The sequence below is a fragment of the Tarenaya hassleriana genome, unplaced genomic scaffold, assembly GCF_000463585.1.
Source record: "Tarenaya hassleriana unplaced genomic scaffold, ASM46358v1 Cleome36, whole genome shotgun sequence".
NCBI lineage: Eukaryota > Viridiplantae > Streptophyta > Magnoliopsida > Brassicales > Cleomaceae > Tarenaya > Tarenaya hassleriana.
The window spans coordinates 101,849-125,091 of record NW_010966665.1 but is presented as its reverse complement, the minus strand read 5'-3'; the positions used below and the strand labels follow the sequence as shown (position 1 = coordinate 125,091).

The 23,243-nt window shown below is 37.5% G+C and overlaps 6 protein-coding genes across 7 annotated transcripts in view; 1 reads left to right on the top strand and 5 right to left on the bottom strand.

Annotated features, from left to right (window-relative positions):
* Nucleotides 1–3,036: 3,036 nt before the first annotated feature.
* On the bottom strand, nt 3,037–5,149 carry LOC104822226 (endo-1,3;1,4-beta-D-glucanase-like). Its single transcript, XM_010553366.2, has 7 exons — nt 4,937–5,149; nt 4,598–4,619; nt 4,297–4,423; nt 4,037–4,127; nt 3,813–3,902; nt 3,577–3,677; nt 3,037–3,410 (listed from the first exon to the last, which is right to left on the bottom strand). The coding sequence occupies exons 1-7, from the start codon at nt 5,088–5,090 to the stop codon at nt 3,270–3,272; spliced, it is 726 nt and encodes a 241-aa protein (XP_010551668.1). The 5' UTR covers nt 5,091–5,149; the 3' UTR covers nt 3,037–3,269.
* Nucleotides 5,150–5,262: 113 nt separating this feature from the next.
* Nucleotides 5,263–9,703, bottom strand: LOC104822508 (ribonucleoside-diphosphate reductase small chain A). Its single transcript, XM_010553758.1, has 10 exons — nt 9,297–9,703; nt 8,233–8,393; nt 8,009–8,057; nt 7,542–7,668; nt 6,964–7,016; nt 6,780–6,834; nt 6,535–6,651; nt 6,282–6,444; nt 6,108–6,178; nt 5,263–5,817 (listed from the first exon to the last, which is right to left on the bottom strand). The coding sequence occupies exons 1-10, from the start codon at nt 9,436–9,438 to the stop codon at nt 5,703–5,705; spliced, it is 1,053 nt and encodes a 350-aa protein (XP_010552060.1). The 5' UTR covers nt 9,439–9,703; the 3' UTR covers nt 5,263–5,702.
* Nucleotides 9,704–11,567: 1,864 nt separating this feature from the next.
* LOC104822225 (selenium-binding protein 2) lies at nt 11,568–14,747 on the top strand. Its single transcript, XM_010553365.2, has 7 exons — nt 11,568–11,814; nt 12,445–12,640; nt 12,763–12,990; nt 13,076–13,307; nt 13,395–13,502; nt 13,574–13,846; nt 14,205–14,747. The coding sequence occupies exons 1-7, from the start codon at nt 11,652–11,654 to the stop codon at nt 14,484–14,486; spliced, it is 1,482 nt and encodes a 493-aa protein (XP_010551667.1). The 5' UTR covers nt 11,568–11,651; the 3' UTR covers nt 14,487–14,747.
* Nucleotides 14,748–15,364: 617 nt separating this feature from the next.
* LOC104822224 (adenosylhomocysteinase 1-like) lies at nt 15,365–17,567 on the bottom strand. The gene is made up of 2 exons (XM_010553364.2): nt 16,769–17,567; nt 15,365–16,281 (listed from the first exon to the last, which is right to left on the bottom strand). The coding sequence occupies exons 1-2, from the start codon at nt 17,477–17,479 to the stop codon at nt 15,535–15,537; spliced, it is 1,458 nt and encodes a 485-aa protein (XP_010551666.1). The 5' UTR covers nt 17,480–17,567; the 3' UTR covers nt 15,365–15,534.
* A 2,846-nt stretch (nt 17,568–20,413) lies between these two features.
* On the bottom strand, nt 20,414–21,966 carry LOC104822223 (glycine-rich RNA-binding protein 2, mitochondrial-like). The gene is made up of 5 exons (XM_010553363.1): nt 21,856–21,966; nt 21,428–21,557; nt 21,272–21,340; nt 20,903–21,009; nt 20,414–20,807 (listed from the first exon to the last, which is right to left on the bottom strand). The coding sequence occupies exons 2-5, from the start codon at nt 21,546–21,548 to the stop codon at nt 20,691–20,693; spliced, it is 414 nt and encodes a 137-aa protein (XP_010551665.1). The 5' UTR covers nt 21,549–21,557; nt 21,856–21,966; the 3' UTR covers nt 20,414–20,690.
* Nucleotides 21,967–22,195: 229 nt separating this feature from the next.
* Nucleotides 22,196–23,243, bottom strand: part of LOC104822222 (chaperone protein dnaJ 20, chloroplastic-like) — a 1,547-nt gene continuing 499 nt past the window's right edge. Inside the window, exons 2-3 of one of the 2 annotated variants that reach the window (XM_010553362.2) lie at nt 23,114–23,239; nt 22,196–22,549 (exon numbers count right to left, since the gene is read on the bottom strand). In XM_010553362.2, coding sequence (XP_010551664.1) covers nt 22,394–22,549; nt 23,114–23,239 — 282 coding nt within the window. In that variant the 3' untranslated portion in view covers nt 22,196–22,393. Of the gene's footprint in view, nt 22,550–23,113 lie in introns of both variants that reach the window. The other variant, XM_010553361.2, reaches the window with a different exon arrangement.

Below are 23,243 nucleotides of genomic sequence, written 5' to 3'. Positions count from 1 at the left end.
GTTAATATATATAAAAAAAAATTCCAATTTAAATATAATAATTATAATAAAACTTGATGGAGTTTACAATATGTACAAGTAATCGGTAACGTACATAAACGTACGTATATTTGCGCGTGCATGTAAGTTTCGGCAGATGCATTGCATGCACACACACATATAGTAACGATTTCGTGAATTCCGTAATGGTGCATAATTATATTATATGATCAAATGAGAAGTCCGTATAGGAGGAGCCCACGTCAATTTGTATCCTAGTGACCACCGATTTACAAGTTCAACGCCTTTATTCGAAACTTCTAATTGGATTGGACATTCAGCGAATTGAATTTAAATGTAATTTATTGGCATTCGATTTCCTCTCCCATAACCAAAATAAATGAGACTAAACACAGACGTTGTCGGTCTCGAGATTTCTCCGTATCTTAATTACACGCGGACCCACTAATTAAAGATACGTAATTATGAACGTACATTTCCACCGTGGATAATCCACGTGTGTATATATATATATATATATATGTATTATTTCTAATATACTTTTCTATTGTATTAAAAAAAATCTAAATCAAATATAAAAAATATAATATTATATACAATTTTAATAAATATAATTTCTCCAATTCCAAATTTTACCATCAGATGTGCAAACTAGCGGACATTGGATTCCTAACTTTTAGGCAGATTATTCATTGCGTTAAATTCCTGGACCGACTAAAGTTCTGACATGACATTTTACATATCTCTAACGATACCCAATTTCACTTGAACAAAAGATCTGAGTCTGACCATTTTTAACTTATGTTTCGTATAGTCCACATAAATATATCTTAGTATATAATAATATTACTTTAGTTTTCAAATCAATAATAAAAGACTAATAACGCTCATTACACTTATGTTTTATAATATATTTATATTTAATATAAGAGTTTAAAGATTTGATTTGGAATTATAACCAAAAAAATTGATTTTTATCATTTTCTATTTTTGTCGACTTATAATGTGTTATTTCTCGCATAAAAAATAATCGGATCCTTCATTATTTAGTCTCTACTATGCTATATTTTATATGAGTTGCTATTTTTTTTACTACAGAAATATACTTTGAGGATATGTACACTTGAAAGTTTTTTTTAATGTATTATTTTGGAATTAAGGAAAACCAAAAAAGGAAAAAAAAAGATAAAGATTGTAACATTTCCTTAGGACTTGGAAATATTTTAGATGATGATGATGATGATGATGATGATGATGATGATGAGGATGATGACGATGATGATGAAGTTGACGGCTCTTCAAAGTCACTCAGAAAATGGCCCTTTAATAAAGCAAGGGTTTAGAATTTAACTTATGATTTTTATAAATATCTTTGACCAACAAAATAGAATTAAAATATATATTTCTATCTATAGTATCTATTTACAACTGTCTGACATTAATATTTATTCAATTATATTTTGCATAAAACGCTTACGTATATTAAAAGTTGATAACATGATGATATTCATATTTTACAAATTGTTAGTATGCAACCAACTCTTTTTGTAGTCATTTAAACTAAATTTGTATGTTTCTTTTTATATATAGAGAAGAAAGTAATAATATGCATATATCTATTTTTTTCTCTTGCTAATGCGATCAAAATAATAATTTAATAGGTTGGATCAAAATTGAGATAAATATAAAAATATCCAAAATCTAAAAATTAGTTGGGACAGCTCTATAGGGTTAGGATAAAATGTGTAGAGTGATTGAAGAGTGTCACTATCATTAAAAAGATGGTAATAGGGTAAGCATATCAATTAATCATTATTTAAATTAACATTTTTTTTTGGTTTCCTATAGTCTCTTTTTTATTTATTATTAAAACTAATTTCACTTTGCACCTTCTCATTAACTCTTATTCATTTTTTTAGGCGTATGATTATTGCGAGTAACCATCGTCTTCGTGTATTTTTTTTTTAAATACGTCTTATTTTAACGTTTTTATTAATTGCTACGATAATCAGTATTTTAAAGATTATACAGACCTCCATCTTGTTCATTTATAACCCAAAAGCACGTAAAAATATTAGATATTAAAAAATGTTCGATACAAATATTTGGTATTTTGGAAGTCATTTTTTTTTTTGCTTTTTACACATTTCTAAGCATCATATACATAAAATTACTAAAAGGAAAATCAAGTCTCCAAAATAAATACTTCCCAGTTATTATATGATTTGATCTTGATATTATGATAATCATTATTTAGCTAAAGGACACTAAAATAACAAGTTTCTAATAATCTAATAATTTATTCAGTTTTTCAGATAAAAATGAAAAAAAAAAAAGTGTTTCCAAGTTAAAAATTTATCTAATATATTAATATATCCAATTTCATGATTTTATATGGTCATTCATTTATTTATAGTTTATACACTGTTTATCAGTGCAACGAAGAACAAAGCATTTCTGTGTATCTTGTGTAATATATGATCTAATTCAAAATTCTCAACATAAATATTTCCTAAAAAATATTGAATTAAAAAAAAATCAAATCCGTTGGGCTGAAAAAGATTTTCAGGGAACTAAAATGGGGAAGCACAAGTCAATATAGGAATTGGGCCCAAATAGCCATCCCCTAATCACTAATTCACTATACTACAATGGTGAATTAATTAATTATCATATTCTTTTTATAATTCGAAAGTTTATCTTTGGCCTAACTAAGTTTTTCAAAAGAGTGAAAAAATCCAGGTGAATGATTCTCCCAAATAGAGATTTGAATTTGGGTTGAAAAGGAGTTTTACTTCGTCTTAGTCATCTAATCTTTTTTTTTTTTGATAACTAGAATGATTCCTCGGTCCTTCGCCCCGACTACATCCACCCTGGGTCCATGACTGATCTTTGTATATAGACTATTTTGATCCAGAAATTACATCCCTTCCCATCAGTGATAACTTTGCCACCTCTCACCCACTGGACCACCAACTGTTGGGTCCAGTCACCTAATCTTGGATTAATTATGGTATTTTCTGACTACAAAAAAGATTAGGGTAAATAAACCGAAGCACACACGACCCATGGTTTTATTATGCATCATATCATACATCCATACACACACAGAGAAACATCATAAGCATTGCAAACATTACAGAACATACAGAACACAAAGCTGCGTAGAACATACGCATCTGATAGATTCGGCGGTATTTCATTTTTTTTGTTATTGGATATATCGTTTGATTTCATAAATGGGTCCAAACTCTTTGGTCTGTGTTTGTTCACTTGACATGGATCAAAGACCACTCCAACATGTCCTTGTGAGCTTCCTCCGCAGCCTTAACAGCTTCTGCATCGTCCACGTTGTACCTCACGCTCCAACCATGCTCCACGTTGTTATATATCTTCACGTAGCTCTTCACCTACGGACCATGCATGCACGGCTTTCATGGTTTATATCATGCAACTTACTTTTGCAGAAACTGAATCTAACGTTGAGAATCAGATTTAAATCCGGGTTTATATCACTAACACAAGTTTAACTATGTATATATATATTCACTAAACCGGATATTTATATTTCGATACCTCGGGTTTTGAAGCAAGAGCTTCAGCAAATTGCTGCACCAGTTCTGGTGGGGTGGTACTATCAATCTCAGCTCCAAACACAGCAATCGGAGCCTTGACCTCTGGCATATATATATACACACATAATACATATATATACAAAATGTGTGAAGTTTTTAGAGAGTTTTCATTACAAAAAATCTGAATTTCATGGCAGATTTTACGAACATATTCTTGGGGAGATGGATCTGACTTACCCTTGATGTCATCAAGGGAGACGAGAGAAGGATGAAGCAAGACAGCTGATTGGATAAGCTCGCGTTTAGCAAGCTCCACCACAACTTTTGCTGGATTTTTATGACAGAACATAAAAAGAGAGGGTAAAGAACTAACTGAAGTTTTCAGAACACACGCCCCTTCAAAGTGTTTGGAACGCAGGCGATAAGAAAGAATTCAGACAGAGAAGAACAAAACGACTCACCACCAAAACAGATCCCTGTTGCTCCAATGGCATCTATGCCTCTGCTCTTCAAGGCCTCAATAACCGGCTTTGAGTACTCAAAGCCCTTTTCCTGTTGAAGAGACATAATCCATTAAACAACGGGACACGAAGAGAGAGAGAGAGGGGGGGGGCATTGCAGAGATTATGAAAATGGATCATGCGGTAGAATGAGGATACAGAACTTGTGCCAGAAGAAAACAGCAAACAAATCAGAGAATTCTGATAGGAAAGGCACTAACTGGTCCATGATCTTTGATCCAGACAGGAAGAGGTCGATCCTGATTCTCGGGGGAATAGGAATCTCCACGGAAGAAATCAGGAATGACTACGTAGAACCCAGAGGCTGCAACCTTGTCAGCCAGTTTCCTTTTGCATAGATGAGCAGAACATTTAGAAATTTACAGTCACATAAACAGCAGAATCATTTGATTAGGTTCCAAACAGACAGGATGAGCAAAAAACATTATGGCCTCTTACGAAACAGAAGAAGAGAAGGAGTGCTTGAGATTTGGAACCAATCAGACAGAAAGCAATACGTACCTCAAGTTCGGAGCTTCAAATCCTGTAGAACAGATGAGAACAGAGATTTCAGAAGGAAAGCATACGGAAAAATAAGATAGAGATTTCAGCAGCAGCAGCAGCAGCAGCAGCAGCATGATCTTTCTTAGTTACTTGGACTCCAAGCAAACAACACTATCAAGCTTTCTACCTTGGTGTCAAAACGTTTTTCAAGAGAAAACAAGCAAAGACCTCGGAAAGAGAGAGTGAACTAAGATATTAGAACTGAAAACAAAAAAGAACAAAACTATCATCTGCAGTAGAAAGAAAAAAAAAGCTGAAAAGCAAAAAGATTCAAGAAGATGCAGAAAAAATACGTACCAAAAGCATCAGAGGCGAGAAGGATGGCAAACTTGGATTCGGGAGAGCCAGTGACGTACGCGTCAAGGCCACCGAGCTTCTCAACGTGACCCGACCCTGCATTCGGGATCCGGGTTGGCGCGTTTTGGCAGCACTGTGGGCCCAACTTCGCCATTGTTGTCTCAGACTATATATCAGGAAGCTTTCTTCTCCTTCTTGGTGATAGAGATCTTCTCAGTCTCTCAGTTTATATAATGGCTTAAAGGGCATTCGATGGTGTCAGCAAATACATTATTTTTCTCCCTGCACATTATCATTTTCCTCTGGAAACGTGATAAGCCACCAAGTTGTAACAATCATGAGACCCAATATAGAATAAGACAAGGACCGAATCTGATCATGTTTGTATTATAATACAAGGGGGGAATCAAACCTACACCTGCTACCATTCACAGATCCACCACCCGACCACGTGCATCAGGTGGTGTTCCTGCAAAATGTCTCTTAAATATATCATCAGAACAGAGTGCTGCATGTGTACTTACTCATGCATTATGACATGATAAAAAGATGTAATAATACATATACTTCAACAAGGCATAAGCCATGCCAAGATGAAGAACATAATAATGGCCGCCGCTATGCCTAAACTTTGGACCGAATATTGCATCTACCTCTTACATTTCTGAATAGATTCTATTCTCTCTGTTTCTGGATAAAGAATATAGAGAGAGTTCCCTCAACAAAGAATCTGACGATCCCTTTTGATTGGTTTTCAACAACAGTTTCAGAAGTCTTCGTCGATCTTGAACTCGTAGTTTTTACTGCCGTTTTGGAGGCTCGACATTACAGATGCCTTCTGGTATTCACCCACCCTCTTCTCGAAAAAGTTCGTTTTTCCTCTGCCAAAAAAGAAAGAAAAAAAATCGTAGCAACAGATCAAAACCCAGAGAATAAAAAGGGCAGCCCGGTGCACAAAGCATCCCCGTTGATCAGGGGTCCAGGATTGCAGACATGTCTGAATGTTTTTGGAAGATGGGGAAAGTAATGAACTTTGGAACAGATCATGAGAAATACTGAGGGAGGAGTGATGTTCTTTCTTTGGCAGAAAAAAAGGGCAAATTTTGATGGCAACCCAAATTTATAGGATGAATTTTCATGAAGAAGGAATGTAAATGTTACTGATACTTACTGCAGCGATATGAACTCCATCCAATCAAACGGGTTTTCAACATTGTACCTCCTTTCGCAGCCCAATGCCACCTACAGATAAAGGAAAAAGAGATATGAATCCAATGGCGTTTTTCATTTTGGACGAAAGCTTAATTTGGATATGAAAGTTTCTAAATGTATGCAACGTATATACCAGAAGACGGTCCGCGACAAATTTTATGTATTGGCTCATGAGGTTTGAATTCATCCCGATCAGATCACATGGAAGAGCCTCGCAGACAAACTCTGTCTCGATTTCCACGGCTTCGTGAACAATGTCGTGAACTTTTTCCTGAGGAAGTTGCTCCCGAAGCAAACTGTAAAAGTATATAACGAGCGAGTGAATCAACAAAGCCTTTTCCGGTTGGACCATGAGGATGATTAAGAAGTTAAAAAGGGGCCACTACCTGTATAGAAGACAAGCAAAGTCACAGTGGAGGCCCTCATCTCTCGATATAAGCTCATTTGAGAACGTCAATCCCGGCATGAGACCCCTCTTTTTAAGCCAGAAAATGGCACAAAAGCTTTTCCCAAAACGTGGAAAAGAAAACGAATCACGATCTTTGAAAAACCACCCCTTTCGAAAAGAAAAGTATATACACGATTTCCCAGATTCCGATAATTTTGACGCAAAGACTGGGAGAAAAGATACCTTCCAGAGAAGAAGATTCCTTCGACACGAGTTCCCTTACAGCATTCACAATTCGCTGACTTTATTAAAAAAAAACCGAACTTTGGATAAGAAAAACAAAGAAGAGGACGAGGCAATTTCACCCAGAAACAAAGTAAATTGAAACAGACAAACCCAGGAATTCAGAAGAGCAAAATGAACAAACCAGTCCAGAAACTGGCTTCAGCCTTCTTGTACATCTCCCAAAGCTGCTTGTATCTGACGGGAAACATACAGAATCTCTGGTTCTGTTCCGTCAAAATCGGCTCCTCCTCCATGTCTCTTTTCCCGTTCGTCGCGGAACCCATATCGTGGATTTCTCTCTCCCTCCCTCCCTTTCTCTCTCTCTATCCGTTTGAGGGTTTTGAGGTCGAGAAACAGAGGATAAGAGAAAAGCCCTAACACAAAACCCTAATAACCGACCAGACAAAGTAACCCGATTTCAGAGAAAGATCTCGGGTTTTCTTTTCAACCGGAACATAACAAAATCTCAAATTCAGCTCTGAAAAATGCCAGAATGCTACATGAAAAATATCTATTTGCAGTTTGTTACAGAAGTTAATATATCAACCTTCCTAATTATTCCCCTCAGAAGAATTGGACAGTGACAAGAACAACAATTCTAGTGTAAAAGTTTGTAAAACTAATAATAATAATCATAACCTGTAGATGCAGATGAGCATTTCATCAATCAAACAGGTACTTTTAACTCATGGAAGTATGAACTAAAAAGCGACTCTGTACCTTTGTATCCAATCTAAAGTCCATTTTGCCTTCTTGGACACGCAAGGAACGGTCTCAATGGCATTGAACAATCTATGCTTCTCCTTTGTATCCTTGATATATGTCTCCAGAAGTAAGCTGTACATCTCTGATATATTTTTCACCAGACAATAATTTGCATCAGATTCACTGTAGACCATGAGTTGTGGAAACAAACAATTTCATTTCGATTCATAAATGCTAAGTAACAAAGTCCTATAAAGCTCCTCATGGGGCCTATAATTCCTATGGCTCAGTTCCTAAATGCTTATTATGTATGTTCATATCATTCAGGTATCATTCAGGCTCGTTTTGGAAAACCCCAAGATGGTCCAGGCATCTATTTTCATTTCTGAATAATGATAATCCCGAGCTGATCCAGGCACAAGTCGCCCTAGAGGTTTGGAGTCGCGGGTTCTATATGATCAGCTCTACTTACAAAATCATACCAGAATGTATGTTCTCCATGGCGATTTGAAACCCATAGAATGCACGAGCCTGAAAATTCAGAGGACCCATCATTTCAAAACGGCAAAGGTGTCAACATCAAGATATTCATGCTCTCGGCATATTTGGTTTTGTCACAGTCTCGGGCAATGATGTGAAAGGCTGGTTAATGGAAAGAAATAAACTTTGAAGTGAAATGTCGAAATTGAAAAGAAAATATCGTCACCTCGGGGACTTGAACATCATTCAAAAATCTAGCAGCCAAATTCTCCAAAACTATCCCATCTGATGCAGCAAAAAAGGCTAATACATGGCTAACGAAGTGTTTCTCTGAATCTGATAAGGTTTCCCAATGTTGAGTATCCTGAGAGAGATCCACCTCCTCAGCTGCAAGTCGTCAACACAAACAAACCAGAGAAAGCAATCAATTCGATGAGAAACAGTGGTTGTATTAGAGGAAACGGACCATGAAGTGGACTGGCAAAGACAGGCCTTTTTATGAATTTTTATGCAATCTTTTTCCTTTACAGGCATTATGAATAACAATAACAAAGGAAACGCCGATGAGGGTATACTATAACGAGCATCATCTCATGCCGATATCATAGTTTCAGTTGCCGCATCTGTAACCCAGAATATGATTATGGCAAGTAGAGAGGCTGAGTAAGTGGCACACCGAATGATAGAATTTGAAACCCGGTTAAGTTTCCATGAGAATTATCTGTGTTTGGACTAAGTTTTAAGAATGGCATATGAAAGAAATAGTTTCTTCCAAAACAACAGCCAGGCAGCAATGTGGCTACACCTATATCAATGTTTTTTCCTATGCTGAAAATCTCAACCTCACAAACCAACTTATAAGAGTTCTATTTCCTTTTTTATGTTTAACCATTCTTCTGCTCTCTGATTCTCCACACAAAATGTAAACAACAGTGCGAGTTCTATCACACTCATACGAAATTAAGCAAAGACCAAATAGTGCCAGATATCCTCTTTTACCTTATTGAATCACTAAATAAAAAACAGAGCTTTGTATCTACCAGCTAATGAAACACTTCCTAAGATTCAGGACAGCATTGTAATCCAGACAAATCAAAACACATGCAAGATGAAGCTCTGCGTCTCTGTTAATAGGAGTTCCCTTACAGCATTCACAATTCGCTGACTTTATTAAAAAAAAACCGAACTTTGGATAAGAAAAACAAAGAAGAGGACGAGGCAATTTCACCCAGAAACAAAGTAAATTGAAACAGACAAACCCAGGAATTCAGAAGAGCAAAATGAACAAACCAGTCCAGAAACTGGCTTCAGCCTTCTTGTACATCTCCCAAAGCTGCTTGTATCTGACGGGAAACATACAGAATCTCTGGTTCTGTTCCGTCAAAATCGGCTCCTCCTCCATGTCTCTTTTCCCGTTCGTCGCGGAACCCATATCGTGGATTTCTCTCTCCCTCCCTCCCTTTCTCTCTCTCTATCCGTTTGAGGGTTTTGAGGTCGAGAAACAGAGGATAAGAGAAAAGCCCTAACACAAAACCCTAATAACCGACCAGACAAGGCAACACAAATGGGCTTGCAATTTTGTCTCTTCTGATGGCGAAAGCTAATCTCTTTCGTGATGTCGCGTCGGCTTTTTCGATGAGTCGATTCAAAGAAGGTAACAGTAGGATTTTCCTAGCGAGATACCGTTTCAGGAGCTACAGTCCCAAAAAAAAAAAGCTATTGTGATTTTGACACGAAAAGAAACTGTAATAATAAATCGCAAATTATAAATTTAATTTGTTAAATATGAAAACCGAATTTTTTTTAATTTTATATTTGAAACTCTTTTTTTTCATGTATGTGCTTAAACTAATTGACCAGTTCCCCAAACCTAACCTCGTTAGGAATACCAATCAAAAGATTAATTAGTAACTTAATTAGTTCGGTGATTAATTAGTATCATCACTAATCACTTACGTTCGTTGCGACCACCACTAATTACTAGGGTCATAAGCTAGGGTTCGGTCGGTCCAATCTAGATTATTACGGATATGAAAATATTGAATCCGACTCGTTTTTAAATGGATATTAAAAAATAATTAATCTTGATTCGATTATAGATGGTGAACCAAAGGAATCTAATCACGAAGTCAACACAAATAAATAAATAAATAATTGATAGAGAAGTTTGCACGGGATTTTATTTGCTTTGTAATTAAACAACATAATTAAAGACAACATAATCTCCTCCTCAATATCATTTTTTTTGTATCTCGTTTCTTTTATATGATACGTTTCATGAATCATAATCAATATTTCATAATCTAATCAAATATATTCATATCCTATTTATTAACATATATTTTTTATTTGTTACTGAAAATAATATGCAAGAATAAAAGTCAAAACAGGAAAAAAATCATAATATTAAAAAAAAGAACATATTGAGATCCCCAAATACTAAGGTGGTCAAACGGCTCAATTATTTAAAACCGAGTCTAACCAACTGGATTTGTATCGAAATTGAATGAAACGGGTTAAATTAAATAGTCATTGGGTTATGAAATTGCAAAATCCAAAATAACCGAATTCGAATTAGTTATAGACGAATAAATCGAATTTCAATTAACCTAAACAAATAAATTAAATCTAAAACTTTCGTTAATCCGTTTATCATCTATTAATTCACCATATATACTATATATAAATAGAAAAATTAATATAATTTGATTATTTATTTAGTTTTACGACTATATAATTAAAGTGAGACTTTTAATATTTTTATTTAACAATGTTCTGAAATATGTTTTAGTTACTATTATAACCAAATCTGAATTTTAATTTGGTTATTATTTAATTACAATTTTAATTAGACGTAACTGAGCCAAACTAATTCGATCATAACTAAATAATAGTTTGGTTATAAATTTTCAAAATAAAAATAATCGAATCGAACCGTTTTGTTCACCTCTACCAAGATACAATACTATATATATGTAACAGAAATCAAATAAAACAAGTACAAAATTATAATGTTACCTTTAAATCGTACATTGTATGCGGACGTTTTTTTTACAATTTGAATAGAGTTGTCTTTTGGTCCAAATACATTTTTATTTTTGTAACATTATCTTTGCCTCAACTTCGTTATAAATCCTTGAAATTTCTTAGGGTTTGAAAAGTTGTGGTGATAAGAACTTTGAAGAAAGTCTACGTGTGAGCGCATGATCTTGTAACTTTTGATCTCTAAATCATTTTCCTCTTTGTTTTTTATTTAATTTTAAAAGCTTTTGTTTTACATCCCCCAAAATTTAGTGTGTGTGTGTATATATGTACATATAGGCAATGAAACGAAACATTTTATTTCGATTTCATAATGGTATTGATTGCCATTTCGTTATCCGTATTCATTAGAGATATAAAAAAATAATTGAATTAAATTATCCTATATATATATATATATATTATAGCCGTATCATACGTTGATCACGTAGACCCGTAAATTGTCTGCGAGCTCAAATGTTGAAAAATCTCCCATTTTTTTAATATTTTTTTTTTGTCTATAATTTCCATGTCTAGTTTAATCATATAATCACCACGTCTCCATCTATATATACATACGGCAAGGAGTGTCAGCTACAACACGATCAAGGTTTGCTTTGAGATATGGCGACGGAAGTGGCTGCGGCGGCGGAGAACTCGACGGCGGTGAGCAACGGATGTGGTTCCGCCGTCGGATGCTGCCGGAGCGGACCAGGATACGCGACGCCACTTGCCGCCATGTCTGGTCCCCGTGAAAAGCTCATCTACGTCACCGCCGTCTACACCGGTACACATTCTTCTCGAAATATCGTATTTTTTTTTGCTGTCATGTCGACGATTTTTGTTGTCGGAACCTTGATTGTTGAAAAGTCTCGAAAGAATTGACTGGATTACTGAGAAAGCGATGTGATTAAGCCATTAATTAGCTTCTAATTTTGCTAACTATTGAAGATCCGGTATAATTTCACAGTTCATGGCGGAATATTTGTTTGAAATTCTTCGTAGATCCTACGGAATCTCAGATTCCCAATGATCGAACACTGAAGGAATAGTGTTAGGATTGAGCTGTGTATACTTATCAGATCTGTGAATGAGATTAGTGATATGGGTCCCTCTGAGAATCTTCCTGGGCATGATTGTAAGAACTTTCAGACCAATCATTGTTTATGATTTGATCAATCGAAAAAACCCCAAAAGTTTAGAACTAAATCTTTTGTTTTGAGTGTTAATGTCGGTGATGAACGGGTGAACTCTGTGTATATGATGTGTGCTCAAGTGATCAAGAATACCGTGTTCAATAGTTGATCACATTCTTGTCATGTATATGTGTATCTATCTGTGTTTACTATATGTTGAATTTGGTTTCACATTCTTGCGTATCTGTCGTGTTTACTACATGTTGAATCGGTGGTTTCAGGAACTGGGCGTGAGAAGCCGGACTATTTGGCGACCGTGGATGTGGACCCGAGCTCCCCGACGTTCTCTACTGTCATTCACCGATTGCCAATGCCATATATCGGCGATGAACTTCATCACTCGGGTTGGAACTCTTGCAGCTCCTGCCATGGCGATCCTTCTGCTGATCGGCGTTACTTGGTCTTGCCTTCTCTTATGTAAGAGATATGGATCTTGTGTTCTTAGCTTCTTAATCTTCAATGTCAACATTTGCTTTCCAAAATCTTCTTTCCATTGGTGATGGTAATGAAACACTTGTGTTCTTATTTGTTTGATGAAGTTCTGGTCGGATCTATGCAATTGACACGAAGAAAAACCCGAGGGCTCCATCTCTGCACAAAGTTGTAGACCCCGACGAGATCGTGGAAAAGACGGGATTAGCCTTTCCACACACCGCGCATTGCCTTGCGTCTGGCGAGATTCTGGTGTCTTGCCTCGGGGATAAAGATGGAAACCACAAGGGAAACGGGTTTCTTCTCCTCGACTCTGACTTCAACGTCAAGAGCAGGTACCGGAAAATGGAACATTGTTACTCAAATCTGTGATTCAAGAAAAGGGGAGAGGTAGAAATGGTTTTGTTTTCGAGTATTCAGGTGGGAGAAACCGGGAAACAGTCCTTTGTACGGATATGATTTCTGGTACCAACCTCGGCACAAGACGATGATAAGCACGTCATGGGGAGCACCTGCAGCATTTTCTAAGGGTTTCGATCTTCAGCATGTTTCCGACGGGTTATACGGAAGGCATCTGCATGTATATAGTTGGCCGGAAGGCGAACTCAAACAAATACTCGATCTTGGAAACACCGGGCTCTTACCTTTAGAGGTGACATGGATTTCTCAACCGCAAAAGATCCGTGTTTCAGCCTTCGGGTCGTAAATACGAAGGAATTAACAACACTATGTGATGCAGATTCGATTCTTGCATGATCCAACGAAGGATACGGGTTTCGTCGGGAGTGCGTTGTCGAGCAATATGATAAGGTTTTTCAAGAACAAGGATGAAACATGGAGCCACGAGGTGCAATTGAGAATTTTACTCATTTTCTCTCATTCATTCGATCTGATATCGTTTGTTTTCGATCCATGAAGGTGGTGATATCAGTTGAACCGCTGAAAGTGCAAAACTGGATTCTTCCGGAGATGCCGGGACTCATTACCGACTTCCTGATCTCCCTCGATGACCGTTTCCTCTACTTTGTCAATTGGCTTCATGGAGACATTCGCCAGTACAACATCGAGGACCCCGAGAAACCTGTCTTAACGGGGCAAGTGTTTGTCGGGGGACTGCTCCAGAAGGGTGGAACTGTTTTCGCAGTGGGAGAAGACGGGAAAACTTTCCAGTTTGATGTTCCTGAGATCAAGGTTCGTACCAAGAAAAACATGTCCTAGGTCTCAAAACATGTCTGAACAGAAAGTTTAGTAGTTTACCCCATCACATAACGGGGTTGGTGTGGGTCTGTTACTCGAGTTTTATTGGTTTACCCAACTCCGCTCTCGCCTCCTCGGGGGTTTTCGGTCAGAGTATCCGGTTTCAGTCGGATACCCGAGTTTTGAGGATAGTGCGGAGTACCACAGGTAGCCAACCGTTGAGACGAGTGGGTCGGTGAGGTACCACGAGGCACGGGTACCCCCACCTCTGGTATCCAATACACATGTTTTGCAGACTATATAGAAGCAATTTTTCTCGTATCGTAGCGAGTAATTTTCGGCGTTTTTTCAGGGGCAACGCCTTCGAGGAGGCCCGCAGATGATACAACTAAGCCTAGACGGGAAGCGTCTCTACGCTACAAACTCGCTCTTCAGCGCGTGGGACCGTCAGTTTCACCCGGAACTCATGGAGAAAGGTTCACACATCTTGCAGATAGATGTTGATACGGAGAAAGGCGGCCTGACCATAAACCCAAACTTCTTCGTGGATTTCGGGGCAGAACCCGAGGGCCCTGCTCTCGCCCACGAGATGCGATATCCCGGCGGCGACTGCACCTCGGATATCTGGATCTGAAATTGCTCCTTGAAGGAAGTATCAATCCATATATATGGGTGGGTAAATGGTTGTACTGCCTCTCGTGTAGTTGAATAAAGGCGAATAAGTGTTGAAGACATCACCAGATTTGTGAGATTGATGTGGTGATTCAGACAACACAAGGCAATGTCTCTCTGAACTCAAATAACTTGTTGCCATGATTTTTGGTTTGGAGTGATCTTGTGTTTGTAATAGAACTGCTTTTTAATTGTTATACCATATCAAATTATTAGACTGTTTTGATTATTATTTTATTAAATAAAGAAATTAAAATATATATATATATATATATATATATGTTATAAATATAAAATGAAGAAGTCAAACGAGAGGAATGTGCACACCCACAAAGAATCATTTGTATTCTCTTATTTAGAAACCGGGTTCTTCCTTTTCAAATTTTAAGATATAAGTGCAGTTTCAATTTCGTTAATAAACGAAATAATATATAATTATAATCAAATCGAATTTGATGTAAAAACCAAATGATGGTAAATTTTTAAAAATTTAAAAACTCAACACAAACTAACCATTTTTTTTAAAAAAAAAGAAATATTATCAATTAAAATAGAACCCGAACTAAAACAAAACCGGACATAACTAAACAAAATCTGAAATGAACGTTCTCCAGAGACCTTTCAATTGTCATCATCTATCCAAAACCATGACCAAACTTTTTAGATTCCAGATCAAATGTAGGGTTTACCTTTAGGGTTTTTATAAGAAGAGGATCGATCTCTGTTTTCAGATGTTTTAACAAAAATTGGTTCATAGTGAATCCCTAAAATCGATGACACCAGAGAGAGAGAGAGAGAGAGAGAGAGAGAGAGAGAGAGAGAGAGAGAGAGAGAGAGACGGCTTCAATAAAAAAAACAACCTTATTGCAGAACCCCAAGTACTTAGGTCTACTTCATCAGTAAGACCAATACAGCTTCCCCTCTCCGACGAAAACAAAACCAGACAAACTTTAACCCTAAAAAGAAAACATTGGGTTCCACTGACACCACAAAACAATCCTCTTTCTTACTCAGTACCTGTAGTGAGGAGGCTTGTACGGACCTTCAATGGGAACACTGATGTAGTCAGCTTGGTCCGTGGAGAGCTTTGTCAGCTTCGCCCCGAGCTTGCCCAAGTGAAGGGCCGCGACCTTCTCGTCTAAATGCTTCGGGAGAACATACACCTTCTTCTCGTACTTGCCCGTTCCCTTCTCCTTCCACAGCTCGAGCTGTGCAATCACCTGGTTCGTGAATGAACACGACATCACGAAACTCGGGTGACCAGTGGCGCAACCCAAGTTCATGAGACGACCCTCGGCCAGAACGATGATTCCGGTCTTCGTGTCGGGGAAGACCCACCTGTCGGTTTGGGGCTTGATGGTTATGCGTTTCACACCCGGGAAGGTCTCGAGACCGTGCATGTCGATCTCGTTGTCAAAGTGGCCGATGTTGCAGACAATGGCGTTGTTCTTCATCTTCCTCATGTGGTCGACCATGATGATGTCCTTGTTTCCTGTCGTGGTGACGAAGATATCGGCCTCTGATACGATGTCCTCGAGGGTTAGAATCTGGAAACCTTCCATGAGAGCCTGGAGAGCACAGATGGGGTCGATCTCGGTCACGATGACTCGGGCACCGGCTGCTTTCAAGGCGAGAGCACAGCCCTTTCCGACATCTCCGTACCCACAGACCACACCGACCTTTCCGGCGATCATGACGTCGGTGGCCCTCATGAGACCATCAGGGAGAGAGTGTCGGCATCCGTACAAGTTGTCAAACTGTAGCGGCGAAACATATATGAGATTAGCAGTGACGATAGAGCAACAATAAACAGCAGAAGAACGGATCCAAATGCCATTTTTAATATTACTGATAAGAGACCTAGTGGCTCATAAGAAATGGATCCATGATTTTGAGTAATCGAAACCTATAAAACGCTAAGTTGACTTGTACAGAATAGTGAATACGCAAGAAAATACATGACTCACTACCCAAGTCCTCGTGTGTCCCTAAAAGATTAGTCAAGTTCCAATCACGTCAATAAAGATGTGTGAAGCTGACGCTTTACCCAATCACGTCAAGTAAAAAGCTATGTTTCTTCAACGGGTTTGGTTAATATCGCCAGATCTAGAGCTCCAATGAGACATAACTAGATCTGGACCCAAATCTCTAACATATGCATCGGATTTGACCTTTTTAGTATAAGCATAGATCGGGTACGGATCTAGCTGACGCAAAGAGGTAGAGAAATGCAGAGATGGATACCTTGCTCTTGGTGACGGAGTCATTGACGTTAATGGCAGGGAACAAGAGAGTTCCATTGGCTTGCATCTGGTAGAGCCTCTTGACACCAGTGGTTGTCTCCTCGGAGACACCGACCAATCTCTCCCTCATCTTGCGGTACTTCTTCGGGTCGACCTGGAGGCCGTCCTTGATGATCTGCAAGACGATCTGGAACTCAGGGTTGTCGGTGCACGACGGATCCGGGACCTGACCAGTCTTCTCATAGAGCTCCTCGGCCTTAACACCCTCGTGGATCAAGAGAGTGGCGTCACCACCATCGTCGACGATGAGGTCAGGACCACCACCAGGACCCCAATCGAGCGCACGCTCCGTGCACCACCAGTACTCCTGGAGGGTCTCACCTTTCCAGGCGAATACGGCGGCGGAATCGCGAGCGATGGCGGCCGCGGCGTGGTCCTGAGTGGAGAAGATGTTGCAGGAGCACCATCTGACCTCGGCTCCGAGAGCGGTTAGGGTTTCGATGAGAACTGCGGTTTGGATCGTCATGTGAAGAGATCCAGTGATCTTCGCGCCTTTGAACGGCTGCGACGGCCCGAACTCGGTACGGCACGCCATGAGACCAGGCATCTCCACCTCCGCGAGCTCGATCTCGAGACGACCGAAGTCGGCCTGAGACATATCCTTGACCTTGTACTCACGGCCACTCGACGTCTTCTCCACGAGCAACGCCATTTTTTACGATCTGAACTCTCTGTGAGATTTCTTTTCCGATGAGATCCGAAATCGAGCGAGAGAGAGGAAGTGTGCGGAGTGAAATGGAGGAGAAGTGAGAGCATAAATAGATGAAAGAGGTGAGAGACGGACGGTGGAGATTTAAAGGCTTTGGTGGATCTAGGTAAAAGGCAGCGATATCGTAGGATATGGAGCACGGTACGCCTCCCCTGGGTTTCCCTTCAAGGGATGATCCGACGGTGATTAGAGATGATGTGCAGACACGTGGCGAAATGTTAATGGTTCTTATGAAACTCTGAATCTGCGTACTCGCAGTCACAGCTACATTACGCGAGCCCTAACGGCGATGGGCTTTGGAAAGGCTGAACAATGTAGGCCCACAAAGTTTTTCTTGATATTTCACTTTTGATTTTTTTTTAAAATTAAAAAACAGAATATTTTTCTTTAATTTTGAGATATAGTTAATGTATTATTTCTTTAGATCCAACTTATATTATCTTCCATGTTTCTTTTTTTATTTTATTTGAATCAAAGAAATTAAGTTAAGGCAGCCTATAACAATGTCGACACTATAACCACTGTCTTTTTTACTTCAGACAAAAGTATCACTTTCATGATTTAAAAATGTTTTTTTTTCCTATATGGTTAGTCGTATGGCCTACCAATAATATATTCAAATAATCTAAATCGGTGGTTGGTGAAACGCCACCAAGAAAAATTAGATCCAAAAATATCCGAAGAAAAAACGTGATATATTCCATTCAAAAGTAAATTAAATGGTATTTAGATGTATATTTTGATTAAAAACTCGATTTGAATCTCTCAAATATTAATATATATTTTTTATATTTTAATAATTGATTATTTTTTATTACAATTAATAATAGATGATTTTTTTTATATCAAATTTAAAGTAAAATATTGTTTTAAATAATTTGTATAGTTAATAGGTTTTTTTGTTCAAAATTAATAGTTGATGGTTTTTTATGATTAATTTTAAATAGAAGATTTTTTTTTGGTGTAAGTAGAATTTTTACCAAGGTTTTTTTTTTGGGTTTGTCCCAATTATTTATATCTAAAATAATTAAATCATAAAACTATATTTTTTTATCTAAAAAAATAAAAATAATTAAAGATTGATAAATATTTTTGTAATTTTTTAATATACTAAAACTCGATCTCTATTTGCGAACCTGATTCTGTGATAAATACCTAAAATTTGGGTATTTGTTTTTCCATTCCAATGTCTCCGGCGGCTAGGGTTCTTAGAATGGGCATATTACGGTTATTACCCCTCACCGAACAAAACTACCTACTCCCACGTTTCACTTTCTTATTTTTGTTAAGAATATATTAATAGCAAACATACATATATTTTCCAGCGAACATTCAAAATTCAACTAAAATTTAATTAAATAATATATATATTTTTTTATTTGGAATTAATTGAATTTACAAATTAATTGAGATGACTTTTCAAATCAAACTTGAAAAGAACATGAAAGTAATAAAAAAATGAATTAAAAATTAATAAAACGTTTTCTAAACAGAAAAATCTGCTCTTACTATTAGCTAAACTGAATAAAAATTCAATATCAAATTCGAATGTATATAAAATTTTAAATTAAACAATTTAAATATAAAAATAAATGGAAATTCAAAATATGCAAGCGGATTAAGAATAGTGTAATTGAAAGTACCATATCATATTAGTTATTTGGTGTATCAGTCTAAACCAAACTATGCATATACAGACATTGGAACTAAGAAGACAAAAAAAAATATCCACGAAAACTATAAAACCACGTTTTTTTTTCATCTGAAAAGACAAAGAGAGAACATTCCATCCATTTACAACATTATTTTCACATGGAGTTTGGTATATTAAATGATAAAGTATACTTTTTTTTAACAAATACCAATTTGGTTTCCTTGGGTCGACGTAAAATTGAAAGAAACTAGAATCTAAAATTATATAATTATATCTGGATCAAGATGATAAATTTTTGACACAAAGTAATTAAATCTAAAATAAAATAAATTCAGTATAAACATAATATTTTTAAATGAAAACTGATATACTAAGATGGGGAACTTTACAAAAAAAAAAAAACTGCTAAAAAACACAATCACTTCAACTTTCAGCAGCGAGTTGGGATATGTAGTACTTGTGCATGTAATGTTATATTATCCACCATCACCGCCACCATTTTGTAATATCCCTCAAATAACAAATTTTGTTTTTTTATATCAAATATATATTTTTGTTCATAGCCTATTTTAGTATTGTTTTGACATCTTACTACTTTTTTTACACATTATTTGCCATAGTCCAAATATAGATTGATCCGAAATCAGATTCAAATCCAATTCCAATATAATACCTATGGATATGGGTACATAAGAAATGTATTGAATCGATTCGAATCGATTTGATTATTTCGATTATAAAATTTCAATTTTTTATTGATAAAAAACTAGATTTTTTCAAAAGAAATTCAATTTTTTCGATGTTTTTTCATTCAGTTCACCATTCAATCGTTTTTTAAATTAAATTCAATTCGATCACCATTATATCTTATCCAGTTTGATTCAACTATTCGAATAAAAACCAAAATGGCCGTCCCTAATCTCATCGATGCGCAACCTTATTTACCATTCGAATACTAGTAGTCAAAATTTTATTCTCACAATCACAAATTGATTAGCGCCATATGAAAGAGGAACTCCAGATCTTCAAGTTAAAGATCCACAGAGACGTGATCTTTGGTTATTACCGGAACAGACAAAAAGGCTCAAGACACGACGAAACACCTTTACCATACAAGCTTTGCCTTAGGCCAAGACAATGGTGGCCTGAAGCCACGTTTATGGCCTCCCCTGCATCAATCAAATCCACCATCATCCTCATCTTAGGTTATGGCATCACCAAAAAAAAAAAACTGAAGATCCCAAATATAAAAAAGAAGCTCGAGTCTATTATCATCCTAATAGACTTACCATACGGAAAGATAAAAAGATTCATCAAAGTTCACATCCAAAAGGGGCAAACACATGCACCAAGTTCGGACACAATCCCATTAGGATTGTAGTTAAGCATATAGATTGAATTCAGGAACCCAACTGATCTGATAAAGTAGAACATGATCTCTGTCATAGTGGCAAGACATGTGATTTGCCAATCTAAACGATTGTTACTGCCTGCCTAAGCTTAAAAGCCACCATTTCCACCGTCATAGCCACCACCATAGCCGCCCCCACCGAAAGATCGAGGGGCACTGGGTCTGTCATTGGCAGCGTTCACTCGGATGTTACGACCGTTCAGTTCCTAAAAATCCAACATTGAAGAGATAAGATTGAGTTAAGCCCACTATACAAAACCCAAATACATAAACACATGCTTTTTTTTCAGTATATACTGACCTTGCCATCCATGTCCGATATGGCAGAAGTAGCAGATTCCTCACTGCTGAAGTTGACAAAGCCAAAACCCCTTGACCTACCAGAGTCTCTGTCTACGATAACTCTAGCTGCACAGCGCAGAGATGTTTCGATCAAATACCAAACCAAGCAAAATATCCAGACATGATGCCGGATTTTTATCACAAACCAGTCGATAAATATATAACCAACTTGGAGAACAACCATATGCGACACTCGAAATACGTATCAATAGGTGTCTGATGACAAGAATGCATAAGACAGAAACAGCTTATCAGACAAAACCAGTACAAGGAATTAGGTGGAAAGATCATACGAAGAAGAACCAGAAAAATGGGATAATTGAATTACCATCGACCACATCACCGTATTTAGAAAAAACCTCTCTCAAAGACTGGTCGTCAGTTCCCCACGAGAGACCTAAACCAAACACAGTAACGGGGGATTCAAAACCAATAGGCGGAACCAGACAGAACCAGAGAGCAGAAATAGACAAGAGATTACTACCTCCGACGAAGATTTTCGTAGACATATAGCGGACAGAACAGAGCAGAGATGATACAGGAGCCTGTGCGTTCTGGGTAACCGTGTTTCTCAAAAGACCGCTGAGTTTATTACAGAAAGCCATCGTAGATGCCTGTGAATCCAATACACACACACGGGCATGTCAACAAAACCATATCCAAGAGAAACCGTTTAAGAACAACCAAAACAAGATTCAGAACCAGATCATCCTCAATCTCAATATCGTTCACCATGAAAACAAGTTCAAAGTTCACGAACTCTTAAGCCTTAACACGACGATTTAAACAAAAGCAAACAAGAAAATCAAAGAAAAGCATACAAACAAAGACAGATACCGATGAACAAACATGAGACAGCAGACACAAAGATAACAGCAAGGAGGATCGAAGAAGAAGGAGAAGAAAACGTACCTCAGGGAGGAGAAATGTAGAAGCTAGGGTTTAGAGGTGGATACAAGAGAGAGGCAACAGAGAGATGAGAGGGCAAAAGACTAGGGTTTAAGGTGTTTTATAGGAGGGTCGGAAAATATCTATCATTTTCCCCAGATTTTTCTCGGGAGAGGGCTCATCAGGTACATCTAGGTGTATGGATATTAGTGTGTACAATTGCCACGTGGGCCAGCTTTTTTATTTTGTTTTACACTGGCGGCCCAACATTTTTAACATGGACCGAAAAGCCCATATTTGGGGGTGGGTCGACAATCTAGTTCGGTAGTTGGAGGACATCGAATGACTTTCTGTAATTCTTCGCTTGAAAAATCATCGATTTCATCTTTTTCAATATATAAATATATCTTTGTCGTTTCAGTTAGCCCAATACATTGAATTCATATAATATATAATATATATATAGTGACCAACAAACAATTACTATACATAAAGCAAGCGAGGAGTAGATATACACATATATAATCCGGCCGCCATGGGAATCAAGAAGAGGACTTTGGTGTTACGAAGAATCCTGGGACACGTGTTGACGTTGTCGGCGCATCCTCGAAGCCCAAGACATGTCACTTGTGGAATCTTTGCGAGAGCTTCTTCTTCTAAGCTCAGAGATCTGAACTTGCCATCTGCTCTTCCACTCTCCCTTCTCCTCCATCGCTTGCTGCACGTTTCACCAAACACCAAACACGAAATTCAATGAGGGCATTACAAATCCATATCACAGCATCATTTGTGAAATGAATCACACTGAAACTTCTTCAGTCATGGACAGAGATTGGAGCATTTGACACAAAAATAATTCAGGAGTAATTCCATGGAATCAAGCCATACCATGAGTCTTTAGTTTCTCCTAAATCTATATTAAGTTCCATCCCAAGAAAACAAATCAAGCAAAACCAGCAACCAACCTGGTTTAACTGAAACTTTCTCTTTCGACCCATTTGGAGGCAAGAACAATAAATCATATGAACAAAGATCGTACACAAGAACACCATCAAGAATTCAGGAAGAAAAAAAAAGAGGTACAGATTTCTTTGAAATCTTGAAGGTTTAGGACTATGATGATGAACGCGTTCATAGTTAATAAAAACAGTACAAAAAAAAAAAGCAACCTTTACCGTCAAATTAATAGCTATTTTAATTCATTGTGTAGAGAAAACCCACCCAAGTTCAACAAACAAAAAAACAGAGAGGGATAGAGAGAGGGATCAAGCGAAATCCGCACCTCATCGTATCGGCAACGCCGACGGCCGGAGAAAGTGAATGGAATCCCCTCAGCCAAATCTCTGTCGTAGAGAGATCTCCGTCGCGGATCAGAGAGCGTCTCGTAAGCCTCGTGAACCCTAATGAACCGC

What these genes read in the sequence shown, in the direction of transcription:
- LOC104822226 (XM_010553366.2), bottom strand. Translation starts at nt 5,090, where the DNA reads ATGGCGAAGTTGGGCCCACAGTGCTGCCAAAACGCGCCAACCCGGATC. An exon ending in TTTGAAGCTCCGAACTTGAG is followed by an intron (nt 4,424 to 4,597) that starts GTACGTATTGCT and finishes TCTATGCAAAAG; the next exon opens with GAAACTGGCTGACAAGGTTG. An exon ending in CTCTTGCTTCAAAACCCGAG is followed by an intron (nt 3,411 to 3,576) that starts GTATCGAAATAT and finishes CATGGTCCGTAG; the next exon opens with GTGAAGAGCTACGTGAAGAT.
- LOC104822508 (XM_010553758.1), bottom strand. Translation starts at nt 9,438, where the DNA reads ATGGGTTCCGCGACGAACGGGAAAAGAGACATGGAGGAGGAGCCGATT. An exon ending in CATGGAGAACATACATTCTG is followed by an intron (nt 7,669 to 8,008) that starts GTATGATTTTGT and finishes AAAATATATCAG; the next exon opens with AGATGTACAGCTTACTTCTG. An exon ending in GGAATCTTCTTCTCTGGAAG is followed by an intron (nt 6,652 to 6,779) that starts GTATCTTTTCTC and finishes TTTTGGGAAAAG; the next exon opens with CTTTTGTGCCATTTTCTGGC.
- LOC104822225 (XM_010553365.2), top strand. Translation starts at nt 11,652, where the DNA reads ATGGCGACGGAAGTGGCTGCGGCGGCGGAGAACTCGACGGCGGTGAGC. An exon ending in CGTCACCGCCGTCTACACCG is followed by an intron (nt 11,815 to 12,444) that starts GTACACATTCTT and finishes CGGTGGTTTCAG; the next exon opens with GAACTGGGCGTGAGAAGCCG. An exon ending in CCGGGCTCTTACCTTTAGAG is followed by an intron (nt 13,308 to 13,394) that starts GTGACATGGATT and finishes TATGTGATGCAG; the next exon opens with ATTCGATTCTTGCATGATCC.
- LOC104822224 (XM_010553364.2), bottom strand. Translation starts at nt 17,479, where the DNA reads ATGGCGTTGCTCGTGGAGAAGACGTCGAGTGGCCGTGAGTACAAGGTC. An exon ending in ACTCCGTCACCAAGAGCAAG is followed by an intron (nt 16,282 to 16,768) that starts GTATCCATCTCT and finishes TCGCCGCTACAG; the next exon opens with TTTGACAACTTGTACGGATG.
- LOC104822223 (XM_010553363.1), bottom strand. Translation starts at nt 21,548, where the DNA reads ATGGCTTTCTGTAATAAACTCAGCGGTCTTTTGAGAAACACGGTTACC. An exon ending in TACGAAAATCTTCGTCGGAG is followed by an intron (nt 21,341 to 21,427) that starts GTAGTAATCTCT and finishes TGTTTGGTTTAG; the next exon opens with GTCTCTCGTGGGGAACTGAC. An exon ending in ATACGGTGATGTGGTCGATG is followed by an intron (nt 21,010 to 21,271) that starts GTAATTCAATTA and finishes TGCGCTGTGCAG; the next exon opens with CTAGAGTTATCGTAGACAGA.